This window comes from Oratosquilla oratoria, chromosome 20 (genome assembly GCF_046742065.1).
Source record: "Oratosquilla oratoria isolate Oo_2021 chromosome 20, ASM4674206v1, whole genome shotgun sequence".
Lineage (NCBI taxonomy): Eukaryota > Metazoa > Arthropoda > Malacostraca > Stomatopoda > Squillidae > Oratosquilla > Oratosquilla oratoria.
In genome coordinates, this window is record NC_134796.1 from 2251040 (window position 1) to 2268716 (window position 17677).

Below are 17677 nucleotides of genomic sequence, written 5' to 3' on the forward strand. Positions count from 1 at the left end.
ACCCTTTGTACATGTCATCATTTTATGTTTACTCATTTACTTTTAAATTTCTCATCATTAAGCTAATCAAGATTTATTTTTAACCCTTTGAGGATTGGAAGTTCCTCATTACTGTATGAAATCATGATACTAGTCAGAATAGAATTCTGTTGTATAATGACTCTCCTTCTTGGATCGAGGACAAAAGGCCCTCTGTGATAAATTTGTTACATTTAAAGGATTTTGTTTCATCTTATATCAGGTAATTATATTCAACTTAGAGAAACTCCCAGGCACTACAGAATTAATTAGTTCAATCAATCTACAGACATTTCATTTTTAGCACTCTAATCCATACTTACAACTGCATCTTTTGATGTGGAGACTCTGTAATCTGGTGACCTGCATGGAGATTGGCCATGGAATCAACATGGATCATGTTTGCCACAGCTTCTACATGAGGTAGAACACAGGTGGAAATCATGAGTGCGAGAAGATGTACAGCTACTAAGAGTGTGGTACAAATACTAAAGGCCACAAGTAAGCCATCTGGAACTTTAGAACACTCCTGTTGTCCAGGTACCTCACATCGCTTCATCAGCTGTACTTCTACCATGGCAACCTGTAAAGAGAAGTCTGGTTAGCAGGTTCCAATTATTATAAACCCTTCACTATGATGAGACCTTTTGCAGATTTTACTCTGGCTAATTCTAGGGAATTTCATTCAGTAGGGAATGAAGGAATGGTGTTTTGCTGGTTTTCCACTCTGAGACTCAAGGCAACGATTGATTAAGGGGAAGACCAAGAATCAGATGAATGAATAGATGGACTGAAGGAGGCCAAGGGTACAAGGGGAATGTCAGTCAAGCAGGGAAGAGAGAGGGCAAGAGATAGACATGAGTGAGTGGTTGTGAATGGAAGAGAAATTGCTGCTGCCTCATGGAATTTCTTCTTGTCTGCTCTGTAATTTCCTAAGTGGATGAGGGTGGAGGATTGACATATAACGAAGTGGATAAACCAGCTTCAGCTGTAGGGCTCTGCTGTGGAGGTACTGCGTCTTGCTATATTTCTTCAGACCCAAACGGTGGGAAGGGGAGAGGGATGACTTCTCATCAAGGAGGAAAGATAGAAAAGAAAGCAAATGGGTGTTGGACTGGTGCAGGATGGGTGAGGGGTGAGTGCCATAATTAGGACAACCCTGCCCCTTATATGGAAAAAGAGGTTTTTAGGTATATCCATATGTATCAAGCTTTATGCAATGCACAAAACTATATATCTTTTCAATTCAGTAAGGGCAGGCAACTGTTAAGGGTAGCCAAGTGTTTTTATGGGAGTAGTACAGCCTGTGTTAGAATTAGAAATGATGAGAGTGAGTGGTTTGAGGGAAAGATGGGACTGACACGAATGTGTCATATCACCATGGCTGTTCAATGTGTACATGGATGGGGTGGTGTGAGACATAAAGGTAAGGGTAATGGGCAGGGGACTGGAGATGGTTCAAGAAAATGGAGAAAAGTAGGAGGTGAGCCAGTTGTTGTTTGCTGATGACACTGCACTTTTGGCAGGGTCAGAGAGATAAAAGGAGTAACAGGGTATGCAATAGGAGAAAGTTGAAGATAAATGTGGGTAAAAGTAAGGTGATGAGATGTACAAGGGGAGAGGAGGGCATTAAGTTGGAAGTGAGTCTTAAAGGAGAGAGCCTGGAGGAAGTGGATAACTTTACAGATTTGGGGTTACATGTAGCAGGAAAAGGAGGAGCAGAGGTGGAAGTAAATTGTAGACAGAGAAGCAAGTAAAAGCTTCAGGGGATTAAAAAGCGTCATGAGATATAGGCATTTGGGAATGGATGCAAAGGCTATATGAAGGGGTAATTGCCCCATACAGCCAGCACTGTATGGGGCAGATACCTAGAATCTAAGAGAGGCAGAGAAGAAAAGTTTGAGATGAAATGTCTGAGAAGTATGGAAGAGGTAACAAGGTTGTATAGAGTAAGAAACAAGGTGAGGAGGAGAGCTGGGGTGGAAAAGGAGATGGAAGATAGGACTGATGAAAGAATACTGGGATGATTTGGACACATGGAGAGAATGAGTGAAGAAAGATTAGTAAAAGACATGTGGAAGGCAGAGGTGGAAGGAATGAACTTGAGGGGACAATTGAGGATGAGATGGATGGATGGGGTGAAAGGGACACTGAGCAAGAGGGAAATGTCTGTTGAGTAAGGAAGGGAGAAGGCAGGAGATTGGGATGAGTGGAGAATGGCTGTGTATAGACGATACTGTAATGCAAGTAAGGGAGCGGTTATGTATGAATGATATTTTGATGCAGCCTGAAGTCATTTCTCCCCATTTTCTCTTTTTTCTGCATGTGGGGATAGAGAGGGAGTGAGGCGGTCTTGCTATGGGTGTGCTATGTCTTGCTGCATTGCTTCTCACCCAGGGCAGTGGGTGGGTTACAGGGATGACCCATTACTCGTGAGGAGCTAAAATGAAAGGAAAGGGTGGTGGACGTGAGTGGAATGGGTGAGAGTGGGTACTTGCCTTTTGATTTGGCTACCTCCCTTATAAGGGGGAAAGCCCTTGGTGTATAGACAGAACTTGGGAACAATTTCTTTAATACCAACAGTTGTATTCGCATGTGTTGGTCCTTTGAAATGGTCATCAGAGAATTTATTTCACTGCTACCCATCTTTAACCTGTTCCATACGAGTACAATGATGCCTACATAGGCATCATGAGGCATGGGTGGGTATACCAGAACGCTGGCATCAGCATCCTGATTATTTACATTTTGTTGTTGTTGTTGTTGTCGTCGTTCCCTAGACTGTCTGTCCGAGCAGTCCCGTCTCCCAAAGGAATGCTACAGCCGAAACTGGGTTTTCCCACAAATCCTTTATAGAGTGTATGTTGTGTTGTTTGCGTGCATGATTGTGTATAATGCAGTCTTCCATTATGTGTTGTATGGTATGGGGTGAAGTGTTACATCCTGGGCAGCTGTTCACAATGCGGTCATCCAACCTCTTCTGGTAGCTTAGAAGTGCTGGGTGGTGGCCGCATCGCAGTCTGGCCAAGTGGACTCTGTCCTTTCGGGGGAGAGAGGATTCAGAAGGGTGGATATCAGGGGGTCTGGCATGCAGCAGTGTGTTGTCTTTCAGTGTGTTAATGGAGCGGTGAGTGATATGATTATGAATATGTTTCCGGAGGCTGGTATTTGGTGGTTGTGGAGGAAGAGAAGAGAGTATTTGTGCGTAATAAAGGTCTTTGGGTGTTGTTTTAATGTTTCTTGGTGTGTGTGGGTGTTCTGCTATGTAGTGTAGCAGGTGTGATGTGTTTGTGGTGGCTGCAGCAAGTGTTTGTGTGCCTCTCATGTCGAGGTGGTCTTTGACTTTGAGGACTTTTGTTTCATGGTGTAAATGGTCTGTTGGTGTTGTATTTGTGCAGCGTGTAATTGTTTTTAGGGCTTTGTTTTGTATGATTTGAAGGGTGTTGTGGTGTGTCTCACTGAGATTAGGAGCCCATGCAGAACTCGCATAATTCAACACTGAGCGTATGCATTGTTTGTATATTGTTATATTAGTTTCTTTGTTTTGTCCAAATGTCGTTCCAGAGATTGACTTAAGTGCGTTAAGTCTAAGTGTGCACTTGTTTTTTATGTTTGTGATGTGTTGTTTGAAAGACATGGATGTATCGTATTTTATACCAAGAATTTTCGGTGTGTTTGTGTGTGGTATTAGAGTGTTGTTGATGTAGAGATGAGGTATGTATTTGTGTTCTATTGTCCAGTTGGTGAGAAGTGTTGCTGTAGATTTGGTTGGAGCTATTTTGAGTCTGTTTGTGATGAACCATGTGTTGAGTGTATCAAGGTATGGCTGGATTATTTCTGCAGCTTTGTCTGTGTTACGATGTGTGCACGTGATTGTTATGTCGTCTGCGTAGGAAGAGATTTGTATTTCTGAGTTGTCTGGTGTGGGTAAGTCATGCATGTATAGATTAAATAGTGTGGGGGATAGAACTGAGCCCTGTGGTACTCCATTCTTAATGTTTCTGATGTGCAATGATTGGCCATTATATGACACGTAAGCATTCCTACCTGCCAGATAATTGGCCAGCCATCTTTTGGTGTTATTGTGCATGTCTGTGTTATATATTTTATTTGTTAGGTTGTGGCGGGGGATAGCATCAAAAGCTGAGTGACCCCCAAATTAAAGTAAGAGGAAGGGTGGAGGGGGGCGGAGTGTATTTAGGGATGGAATGGGTGGGAATGGTTTTATGCCTTTTTCTTTTTGGCTACCTCCCTTGTAAGGGGGAAAAGGCCTTGGTATATGTATGTATAATTAATGTGAACAAGTAAATCAGTAATGACTTTACATTTTATAACACAAGTATTATGTTGTATCATCAAATCATCATACATTAGGCATCCAATGCTGTGCACGAGAATATGATTCATATTGAAGGGATTAATCCCATCATCGCCATCCCCTCTATTTGAAGGGGAGGGCACTCAGTCCTTGAACTGGGTCCAAGATCTCTATAAACTCACATATGGTGAGCTGACAACAAGCAACTACCACCCTCCTACTTTTACTAGCCAGTAACATAAACAGAATGGGTGGTCAAAATTTTGTGGTAAGACAGATATGAGAAGAATTCTTTGTCAAGGCATTTTGGGTGAGCCTGATTTGGGGGGCATCTGTCCTTAAACAGGATGTATGAATCATTTTAGTAAGTGTATTTTGAAATATTTCCCACATCTGACCTAGTCTTTCACTTATTTTTGCCTCCCAATCTGTAAGCTGAAGCTCCTGATGTAGTCCTATGAACTGAGCTAATCTGTAAGCTGAAGCTCCTGATGTAGTCCTATGAACTGAGCTAATTTGTAAGCTGAAGCTCCTGATGTAGTCCTATGAACTGAGCTTTGCTGAAATTGGATATTTTAGATACACAAGTCTCTATTCTAAATTTTTTTTAGTAGTTTGAATCTAAGTTGTGATCACTACTTGCAATAGTTTCACCAACTTCCACATCGGTTATCGTGCTTTCACGGCTAGTGATCAACAGATTGAGTAAATTTCCATGTCTTGTGGGCTCTTTTACATGCTGAACTAAGTAACTGTCACCAAGAAAATCTATCAAGTGACTACCTCTATGGCCATGTTCAAGGGCCATCCAATCAATGTCAGTAAAATTGAAATCACCCATTACCAATAAGTCCCGGTTGCAGAAACTAGACAGTTCTTGAAACAACAATTTGTTGTCTGCTAATGATAATGTCTTTGGCTATGTATTACACCTACGTTCATTTTTTGCATTTGTTTGGGTTAATTCTACCCACAAACTATCATATGCATCCTGTTTCACTTTCTCTAAAACATCAAGAAATGTAGTATAATGGAATTTGGGAAAAGTAAAAATAGAATATCAGAACAATATAAAATTGGTACATAGTTAGTTAAAAGTCAACTCAGAAAGGGACCTAGGAGTATCTATCAGCAATGACATAGTACCAGACAAACATATCAACAAAATAGAGAAACTTTCAATTTACTAAGATCAATGTAAGTGGCCTTTGACTTCCTGGATGAAGAAATGGTAAAGAAAATATTAGTTACATTAATAAGACCAAGATTGGAGTATGCTGCAACAACTATGGACATCTGCGTAGAGCTGATGGCCAGGGGTAGTTGCTGCTGATTGGCCCCCAACTTTTGGGGTTGGGGGGTGGTCCCACGACGTAGACGTTGCAGCTCCAGGACCCCAACTTCACACCAGAAATCCAAGGCCTCATCAGACAACGTGACACACTTAAACACGATACCCCCACACCTATCCCTCAAAACATAGCAGACCAAATACAAACACTAAACACTGTGATTGCCAATAAAATACATGAACAAAAAACACAAAATTGGCAAAACTTTATCAATACACTTGATCACAAAACAAACACCAGCAAATTGTACAAAACACTCAACAGCATCACACTATCCAACACTAACACTACACGCTCTCACGCAGCAATAATCACAACAACAGATAATCTACCCTCAAACAGACAACAAGCAAACGCACTCATACGTCATTTTGCACAGACGAGCCATCTTACATCTCACCCTGACGACCGACGCACCATTCGACGTAAGAAAGACTTTCCCACAGACTCAGACTATACACCCTTCATAGACAGTCAGACAAAACTCATAATGCATAGTCTCAAGCACTCATCTGCCTGTGGCCCTGATAACATAAGCAACATCCACCTAAAACACATTGGACCACAAGGTATACACGCACTCACAAACATTGCAAACTACAGCTATTCACACAACACTATACCCGACATCTGGAAGCATGGTAAAATAATCACCATCCCAAAACCGAACAAAGACCCAACAATCCCATCATCGCACCGCCCAATCACACTTCTCTGCACCCCCTCTAAAGTCATTGAACGCCTAATACTTAAACTTGTCACACCATATATTCCCCTTGCTGACTCACAACACGGTTTTAGGCCACTACACTCCACAAACACTCTTCTGACAAACCTCACACAAAGAATTTTTGATGGCATCAATTCAGATAGGCCCCACCACAGAACACTTCTTATAACATTGGACATTAGTAAAGCTTTTGATGCTATCCCCCGCCACAACCTAACAAATAAAATATATAACACAGACATGCACAATAACACCAAAAGATGGCTGGCCAATTATCTGGCAGGCAGGAATGCTCATGTGTCATATAATGGCCAATCATCGCACATCAGAAACATTAAGAACGGAGTACCGCAGGGCTCAGTTCTATCCCCCACATTATTTAATCTATACATGCATGACTTACCCACGCCAGACACCTCAGAAATACAAATCTCTTCTTACGCAGACGACATAACAATCACATGCACACATCGTAACACAGACAAAGCTGCAGAAATAATCCAGCCTTACCTTGACACACTCAACACATGGTTCATCACAAACAGACTCAAAATAGCTCCAACCAAATCTACAGCAACACTTCTCACCAACTGGACAAAAGAACACAAATACATACCTCATCTCTACATCAACAACACTCTAATACCACACACAAACACACCGAAAATTCTTGGTGTAACATACGATACATCCATGTCTTTCAAACAACACCTCACAAACATAAAAAACAAATGCACACCTAGACTTAACGCACTTAAGTCAATCACTGGAACAACATTTGGACAAAACAAAGAAACTAATATAACAATATACAAACAATGTATACGCTCAGTGATGAATTATGCGAGTCCTGCATGGGCTCCTAATCTCAGTGAGACACACCACAACACTCTTCAAATCATACAAAACAAAGCCCTAAAAACAATTACAGGCTGCACAAATACATCACCTACAGACCATTTACACCATGAAACAAAAGTCCTCAAAGTCAAGGAACACCTCGACATGAGAGGCACACAAACACTTGCTGCAGCCACCACAAACACATCACACCCGTTACACTACATAGCAGAACACCCACACACACCAAGAAACATTAAAACTACACCCAAAGACCTTTATTACACAAAGATACTCTCTTCTCTTCCTCCACAACCACCAAATACCAGCCTCCGGAAACATATTCATAATCATATCACTCACCGCTCCATTAACACACTGAAAGACAACACACTGCTGCATGCCAGACCCCCTGATATCCACCCTTCTGAATCCTCTCTCCCACGTAAGGACAGAGTCCACTTGGCCAGACTGCGATGCGGTCACCACCCAGCACTTCTAAGCTACCAGAGGAGGCTGGACGACCGTGTTGTGAACAGCTGCCCAGGATGTAACACTTCACCCCATACCATACAACACATAATGGAAGACTGCATTATACACAATCATGCACGCAAACAACACAACATACACTCTATAAAGGATTTGTGGGAAAACCCAGTCTCGGCTGTGGCCTTCCTTGGGGAGACGGGACTGCTCGGACAGACAGTCTAGGGAACGACAACAACAACAACTATGGACACCCAGTACTAAAAAGAACAAAGAAATTAGAAAGAATTCAAAGAGCAATGACAAAGATGGCAACAATGCTCTCCAAACTGACTACGAACAAAGATTGGACAAACTCAAACTACCAACCCTAGAACAAAGAAGAGAAAGAGGAGGTCTACTAACCATCTACAGAATTATGAAAAGGATGAAAGTCCTTAACAGAGATGATTTACTAAAGTGGCATAAAAGAAAAACAAGAGGACATGAAAAAAAATAAAAAGGATAGTTACATAAGAGATCTAAAAAAGAATAGCTTGCCACACAGAGTGGATATCTGGAACAAATTGAATGAGGAAACAAGAGTAAAAACTATACAAGAATTTAAGGTCAAACTGGATGCTGAAAGATACAAAAGCGGGTCACTAAGAGCATAGCTCTCTTCCCATAAAATACAACTAGGTAAATATAGGCATGGACATTGCTTTTAACGTACAACAGAATATCCCCTACCTTTCCCTAACAAAAGAAATAGATCCCTGAAAATTAAACTAAGGTCTCAAATGATGGTGGAAGAAGTATTAACAAAAACAGCAAAGTTGGCAAAAGGTGAAAACTACAATAATATATGGATTAAAAAGGAAATGAGTGATGAGGAAAAAGAGGGAGACAAGACACTAAAAAATGAAGCTAATGAAAAACAAGAGGAGAACAGAGACCGAAAAGAACAAGTTTTTTGAGTGTGTTGGACTTGAGGCTAAGAAAATGGTACAAAAAAAAAAAAAAAAAAAAAAAAAAAAAAAAAAAAGGAAACAGAAAACGAGGAGGAATAAAAAAAACAACTAAAAGTAACATATACCAACATAGATGGCATGATTTCAGGATTAAATGAATTAAACAATTATCTGGGGGAAGAAAAACCAGATATAATTAGAATTGTAGAGAAGAAATTAAAAGGTCCACTACCACCAAATAGTGTTGGGCACTGGATTAAAAATAGAGAGGAAAAACTGAAAGGAGGAAACTTAGTAATTATGGGTAACATTAACTATAAAGAAATATGTTGGGAGATGACAGTGAAAGGTGGAGGAAATATACTACTAAGGTGGGGAAATATACTACCGGACATGACCACTGAATACACAATGACTCAATGGGTAAAAGAGAATACCAAGTATAGAAATAATGAAGAACTGTCGAGACTAGACTTAATATTTACATCAGAGCCTGAAATTGTGGATAAAATGGAATACAAGACACCAATTGGGAAGAGTGACCACATACTACTTGAGCTCAAACTACATACATACACACAAATACCAATGGCTTCTTCCCCCTTACAAGGGAGGTAGCCAAAACACAAAGGCATAGAAACCATTCCCACCCATTCCAATCCTAATACACTCCACTCCACTCTACCCTCCCTCTCATCTTGGCACCTCCTGGATGACAGGTCATCCCTGCATCTTGTCCACTGCCCTGGGTCAGAAGCAGTGTCGCAACATCATCCATATACAACCATTCTCCATTCACCCCTATCTTCTGTCCTCTCCTGTTCTTCCTGAACAGACATTCCCCTCTTCCCCAAAGCCCCCTTCACCCCATCCATCCATCTCATCTTAGGTTGCCCCCTCATGTTCACTCCCTCCACATCTGCCTCCCATACCTCTTTTACTAGTCTTTCTTCACTCATTCTTTCCATGTGTCCAAACCATCCTAATACTCTTTCATCAACCCTATCTCCCAACTCCCTTGCCAAAAGAACACAAATACATACCTCATCTCTACATCAACAACACTCTAATACCACACACAAACACACCGAAAATTCTTGGTGTAACATATGATACATCCATGTCCTTCAAACAACACCTCACAAACATAAAAAACAAATGCACACCTAGACTTAACGCACTTAAGTCAATCACTGGAACAACATTTGGACAAAACAAAGAAACTAATATAACAATATACAAACAATGCATACGCTCAGTGATGAATTATGCGAGTCCTGCATGGGCTCCTAATCTCAGTGAGACACACCACAACACCCTTCAAATCATACAAAACAAAGCCCTAAAAACAATTACACGCTGCACAAATACAACACCTACAGACTATTTACACCATGAAACAAAAGTCCTCAAAGTCAAGGACCACCTCGACATGAGAGGCACACAAACACTTGCTGCAGCCACCACAAACACATCACACCCGCTACACTACATAGCAGAACACCCACACACACCAAGAAACATTAAAACTACACCCAAAGACCTTTATTACGCACAGATACTCTCTTCTCTTCCTCCACAACCACCAAATACCAGCCTCCGGAAACATATTCATAATCATATCACTCACCGCTCCATTAACACACTGAAAGACAACACACTGCTGCATGCCAGACCCCCTGATATCCACCCTTCTGAATCCTCTCTCCCACGAAAGGACAGAGTCCACTTGGCCAGACTGCGATGCGGTCGCCACCCAGCACTTCTAAGCTACCAGAAGAGGCTGGACGACCGTGTTGTGAACAGCTGCCCAGGATGTAACACTTCACCCCATACCATACAACACATAATGGAAGACTGCATTATACACAATCATGCACGCAAACAACACAACATACACTCTATAAAGGATTTGTGGGAAAACCCAGTTTCGGCTGTGGCCTTCCTTGGGGAGACGGGACTGCTCGGACAGACAGTCTAGGGAACGACAACAACAACAACTCCCTTGCCAACCGTTCTCCTCCTCACTTCATTTCACACTCTATCCAGCCTAGTAACCCCCATTATACTTCTCAGACACCTCATCTCAAACACATTCAAACTCCTCTCTTCCTCTCTTATGCTCCATGTTTCTGCCCCATACAGTGCTGGTGGCACAATCACTCCTTCATACAATCTCCTTTTAGCATCCATTCCCAAATGTCTATTTCTCATTACACTTTTTAACACACCTGGGCATTTACTTACTTCTCTCAATCTACATTCTACCTCCACCTCCAATCCTCCCTTTCCTGCCACATTCACACCCAAGTATCTAAAACTATCCACTTCCTCCAGTCGCTCTCCCTTAATGCTCACTTCCAGTCTGCTGCCACTTTCACCCCTTGCACATCTCATCACCTTACTTTTACCCACATTTATCTTCAACTGTCTTCTTTCACACATTCTCCCAAACTCTGTCACCAACTTCCTCAATCCCTCCTCTGATCCTGCTACAAGTACAGTGTCATCTGCAAACAACAGCTGGCTCACCTCCCACTTTTCTCCATTTTCTTTAAACATCTCCAATCCCTAACCCACCACCCTTGCATTTACCTCTTGCACCACCCCATCCATGTATAAGTTGAACAGCCAGGGCGATATAATACATCCCTGATGATGTCCCACCTTTACCTCGAACCACTTACTCTCTCCATTTCTAATCCTGACACATGCTCTACTACTCTTGTAAAAATTCCTGACAGCTCCTAGAAGCTTTCCTCCTATCCTGTATATCTGCAAAACTTCCCACAGTGTCTTCATGTCTACCCTGTCATAAACCTTTTCCAGCTCAAACTAAAAGAGGAAATATACCTGAGAAGAAATGAGAAACACAGAAAAGGAAGACTGACAACAAAATGGATTTTGGGAAACTCAGAAAATTCTTTCAAAAAGCAAGTTGGGAAAACTTTTTTTTATGAAGAAACAAAGGTGGAAGAGAAATGGATAAAAACCCTACTTGGAAAGAAATTATAAGTGGAGTCCCACAGGGTTCAGTATTGGCTCCAATAATGTTTGCTATATATGTAATTGACATGGATGAAGATGTAAAATGTTATGTGAACTTTTTTGCAGATGATGCAAAACTACTAAAGAAAGTAAGTAGAGACAAAGACTGTGAATTGCTACAAAGACCTGAACAAAGTTGGCACAATCACTTCTTCATACAATCTCCTCTTGGCATCCATTTCCAAATGTCTATTTCTCACTACACTTTTTAATCCACCAAGGCATTTACTTGCTTCTCTCAATCTACATTCTACCTCCACCTCCACTCCTCCCTTTCCTGCCACATTCACACCCAAGTATAAACTATCCACTTCCTCCAGTCTCTCTCCCTTATACTCACTTCCAGTCTGCTGCCACATTCTCCCCTTGTACAGCTCATCACCTTATTTTTACCCAAATTTATCTTCAACTTCCTTATTTCGCACACCTTCCCAAACTCACTAACTTCCTCAATTCCTCCCTGGGAGGAAAGAATACTGCCACCAAGTCTTCCCCATGGAGCCATAAGAGGCAACAAAAACAGGATGGGGATTAGGAGTAGGCATCCTTCTCCCTGTAGCCCCAAAGGGGACGTTCCTAAAAAAAAAAAAGGAAAGGTTAAGGGGAGATAGTAGAGGAATATCAGATCATTTTTTTGGTGGAAGGTAAGTTGAGAGTGGAGGATAGATGAAGATAGTGGAATAGGACAGAAGATAGGGAGGTGCTTTAAGTAAACTGCTTAAATGAGAAAGAAAAGGAGGAGTACAAGAAGAAGCTGAGAGAAGAGTGGGAGGGAGTGAAGGATAGAGTAGAACTAGGAGTGGAAGAGGAATGGGGATGGTTCAAGGAGGGAGTCACAAGGTGTGCAAAGATGGTGTGTGGAACAAGGAGGATGGGAGGAAATAAAAGGAAGGGTAGTGAGTGGTTGGATGAGGAAGCAAAGAAGGTTGTAGAAGAGAAGCAAGCATTCGCAGATTGGATAAAAGAAAATGGAGAAAAGTAGGAGATAATCCAGTTGTTGTTTGCTGACGACACTACGCTTGTGGCAGGAGCAGAGGGATTGAGGAAGTTAGTGACAGAGTTTGGGAGGGTGTACAAAAGAAGAAAGTTGAAGATAAATGTGGGTAAAAATAAGGGAGTATGTGTGAGAAATAAATTGATGCAGCCCGAAGGGATTTCTCCCCATCATCTCCTCTTCTGCATGAGAGGACAGAGAGTGGGGTCGCCGATTTAATGAAGCGGCCTTGCTATGGATGTGCAGTGTCTTGCGACACTGCTTCTGACCCAAGGCAGTGGACAAGATGCAGGGATGACCCATCATCCAGGAGGTGCCAATGGAATGGATGGAAGTGGTTTCTATGCCTTTGTCTTCTGGCTACCTCCCATGCAAGGGGAAAAAAAGGCTTTGGTATATGTATGTATAAAAGCCCAAAAATCATCCTTACCTTTTCCTATAGCTTTCTCACATATCTGTCTTACCACAAAAATATGATCTACACAACCTCAACCTGTCCTAAATCCACACTGTCCTTCACCAATTACTCCCTCTGTTACTCTCCTAATCTTCTCAATCAAGATCCTCCCATAAGCCTTCCCAACTACACTTAACAAGCTGATCACTCTGAAACTACTACACTCACACTTGTCCCCTTTTCTCTTGTAAAGTGAAACTATACAGGCACTCCTCCAGTCCTCCGGTACTCTACCCTCTCTTAAACAAACATTAAATAACCTCACCAGCCAGTCTACCATCACTGTACCTCCTTTTTTCAGACATTCTGCATGACATCCATCCAACCCAGGTGCCTTACCTGCTGTCATCATTTTAACAACTGCCTTCACTTCATCTTTCCTATTTCTCCTCCATAATAATAATGAAAAAAAAAAAAAAATTATAAAAAAACTTTCATTCCATCAACTGAAGACTCCCTAGGGCATAGAGTTCACTTTGAAAGAAAAGGATAAAAATATATATATTAATAAAGTTCTTACCATTGCAAAACCAGAGAGAAGGGCCGAGGTTCTGCTAGAAGCTTTGAGTTTTGCCCGGCTGAGGTGCAGGTTGCGTAGCTTGTAGTAACTCATGGCATTTGATGATGCTGGGACCAATCGCATAGGAATCTGCATGACATATTTGATCATAAGGCATGTTTACAAATGCATTGTTCAAGAACTAAATATTCATACAAAATAGATATGAACCATTATATCACCCCACAATAGTTTATGGACAATATATCATTGAAAAGAAAAACAATACTGCATATCATAATGCAAGTACCAAGAGACTGACTACATGACAATAAGAGCAACTGCGTGTAGGCAAAAATGTGATGGTATTCAAACAAAAACGCGCTCATGCTTACATAACAGCACCTATGTGGAGTAACACATTTGCATCAGTGCTGTGTGAGAAAAACCAAAGCCACGCTAAATAATCAAGCATCTACTTTTACAAAGCAGTGCTATAACATTGGATGCATAAGTATTAAAGTAAAAAATGTGCATTATGAGGTAAACCAAGGTACTGTACTTTTCATGCTTAAATTAGTTAATGAAACATTCAAATTTGAGGTGTCAAAAATATATATCAGTAATAAATTGGTGTTGCATTTGCTCACATGAAATATAAGTGATCAAACCACATCAACTGTTACTGGAATAACTAATTATAAATACAAAGAACACATCAAGATCATACATCATATTTTCTGAACACATCTACTATTACCACAATAACTAATTATAAATATAAAGAACACATCAAGATCATACATCATATTTTCTGTACATTACCAATGAATAAACTGAGGTTAATGAGTAATTTAAATCACAATGAAAATGTTAATTATTTCATTATGATCACAATCAATTATAACAGCCATCAAATGTAGTTAGCAACATGTGGTTTCCAAACTAATTAAAAAATGATATAACCTTTATACCTTGTGACTAATATTCACACTTAATAGCATTTCACATAATTTACTTATATATTTATCCAATCCAGTAAGTGATGGTGATATGAATAAGCAACATATATATTCATTACTATAAATATGGGCTACCTCCCATATTAGGGGAAAAAAGCCTTTGGTATATATATACTATAAATATGTACTATAAATATAAAGAAAGTACCAATATCGGGTTGTTATTGATTTTCAAGTGGCCAACACTAAATTAATTAAATCTATAATGTAGTATCATTTACATCTTATCCTCCGACTCCTGTCATTCTAGGAAAACACCCGCAAGTAAACAAAACTGGTTAGCAGTATCTATAAAAAAAAAACTGCTCCATGATGAGGCTTCACAATATAAACATACAGACGCTCCTCAACTTACATTTTAGTTACGTTCCGAACGGCCGAACGTAACGTGAAAATTAATGTAAGTTGTTACTGTACGTTCCCGTAATGTATGACCGTTCATACTGTACTATACATCCATAAATTCTATTACTGTATCTTATAAAACACCCCTAAATCATTAATTATAAACATAACATTGTAAAATAATAACATCAATTTCAAATAAATTAAATTCAAGCAACATAAAGTGAGATGGTGGAGGAGAAGGAGGGGGAGGGGAGGGGGAGGAGGAGGAGGCGGAGGCAAGGCACGTTCAGTCTGTCGTTTGTGCCATGTAAACAATGGACGCAGCATCATGCATAAGTATCGTTTGAACGTCTCGTACTATGGAGAGCGCGCTAAACTAAAAAATTCACTAAAAAAAAAAAATTACAATTTTTTTTTTACAGTCAGTTCAAACGTAAAATCGAAAAAATGTAAAACGAATAAACGTAAATAGAGGAGCGTCTGTATTCAGTAAGTTAAACTAGATACAATACATAAATCTAGCATGTATTTGGTACATGATCAATCAATCTGTTGTTCCAGGTCTCTCTTGCAGAAGACCCAGTTCCTTGAGAGTGGGTAACAGCCACCTGACAAACCCATGGGTCACTAAGGAAAGATATATTATGCTGTCTAGGGATAATATAGGGCAGTGTAGGATATGGTGTTCAGTATCCTCTATCAACACTTCAATATGGTGACATGTTTTAGGATTTTTGTTATGTTGAAGTGCAGATGATTTTTCAGAGTAAGTGGTAGGGAACTCAGGTGCAAGTGATCCCCAGAGACCTCACTGCTTATGAGAGCAAAGTCGCCTCATTGCTGCATGGACCCAAATGTACTTAGGTGGAAGATAATGGATAAATGATGTCACTGCATTGAAAAAAAAAAAAAAAAAAAAAAAAAAAAAAAAAAAAAAAAAAAAAAAAAAGAGAGAGAGAGAGAGAGAGAGAGAGAGAGAGAGAGAGAGAGAGAGAGAGAGAGAGAGAGAGAGAGAGAGAGAGAGAGAGAGAGAGAGAGAGAGAGTAGAGAGAGAGAGAGAGAGAGAGAGAGAGAGAGAGAGAGAGAGAGAGAGAGAGAGAGAGAGAGAGAGAGAGAGAGAGAGAGAGAGAGAGAGAGAGAGAGAGAGAGAGAGAGAGAGAGAGAGAGAGAGAGAGAGAGAGAGAGAGAGAGATAAACATAAGTCCAAAGTTTCCTCTAAAGCATTGACTAAAACATCTTAATTTTGCAAAGATAAAATAAAATATAAATAAAATAGGATAACAAAGATATTCAAAGATAAATAAATTAATTAATTAATAAAATAAAATTCAAACACACTGTATAAATAGCTAAATGTGGAAATTTCACCCCAAACACAATTTATCAGTTTAACATCCTACATTGCTCTAAACTAACATGTGGACATTGTACTGGCCAATGTCTTATTACACAACATTTCTGGTATTATTCTTCCTACCGCTCCTGAACTTATTCGAACTTTACATCCTAATTTCCTCAAAATCTTTCCCTTCTGTCCTAGACATTAAAAAAGGATTACAGTCTGAATGGAATACCTCCTAATGTTATTAGCCTAGGGGAGGTTATGACCATTCACAAAGGTTTACTGGCAGAAATGAGAAACTTTCACCCCCCCCCACTACCATAAAGGTTTATGCATCCTGCATTTGCATATTTTATAGTATTCCATGCTATAACTGGCCACAAGAATGCCACACTTTACCATTTCATTCAATTTCTATCTATTTATACAATATTTGCAGAGCTGCCTTAGATACTTAGTGCAGTATGGGGGTATCTTTGCACTGGAGTAAACCCATACTGAGGTAGTGACTGTAAAAGTTATATACAGTCAATATTTTAAGGACTTTAATGACAACCCTATGAACCAGAGTCACAACATTCCTTCATATATTAAAGAATAAAACCCACTCAATGAAGAATCCTGACTCATGTTTTAACTTCTACAATCCCTTCTTTCTGCTAGCCCCCCTAAAGTTCACCTTTACCACATTAAGGATTCTGCCTACAAGTTTTTTACCTTAAATATAGAAAATTCAGGATTTGGATCAACAAGAACACCACCCATATATTCCTTGTGTGGGAGTCACCGGCCAACAGCCTCACCTGAAACTTCAACCAATCCACTGCCCAGTTCCCTCTTACAGGAGACACATGGTCCCTAAGGAAATTAGCCACCACTAGTTCAGCCCATAATTCACTCAATGAAGAGATTTTGTGTTGCTGTTGGTAAGAGTGAGTGTACAACAATGAAGTATAAGGTGCTCATTGTCTTAATGGTGATTGCAACTAGAGCAATTAGTGGTTGGTGCCAGGCAATTTCTGTGCAGTTTTAGTGCATGGTGGTAACATAGACATACCAGTGCAATTCTTGTTTGGTCTGGGAATAAGAACATAAGAATGAAGGAGACTACAAGAGACCATAAGGCCTACACTAGGCACCTCCGTATCTATCACCACCTGTCCTCCCCATCCATAAAGTTGTCTAATCGTTTCTTAAAACACCTGATAGTTTCAGCGCTTACTACTTGATTTCTCAATTGGGTTGATTTCATGGGAATTTGTTGAAA

General features: G+C 40.3%; 2 protein-coding genes across 3 annotated transcripts in view; both read right to left on the reverse strand.

Annotated features, from left to right (window-relative positions):
• LOC143036371 (uncharacterized) overlaps positions 1–17677 on the reverse strand; it is a 180563-nt gene that overhangs the window by 147505 nt on the left and 15381 nt on the right. The window lies entirely within an intron of this gene.
• The window catches only part of LOC143036372 (calcium release-activated calcium channel protein 1-like), a 41717-nt gene that overhangs the window by 12126 nt on the left and 11914 nt on the right, over positions 1–17677 (reverse strand). Inside the window, exons 2-4 of the mRNA XM_076203629.1 lie at positions 14094–14132; positions 13720–13848; positions 342–601 (exon numbers count right to left, since the gene is read on the reverse strand). Of these exons, the coding sequence (XP_076059744.1) occupies positions 342–601; positions 13720–13842 (383 nt within the window). The 5' untranslated portion in view covers positions 13843–13848; positions 14094–14132. The remainder of the gene's footprint in view (positions 1–341; positions 602–13719; positions 13849–14093; positions 14133–17677) is intronic.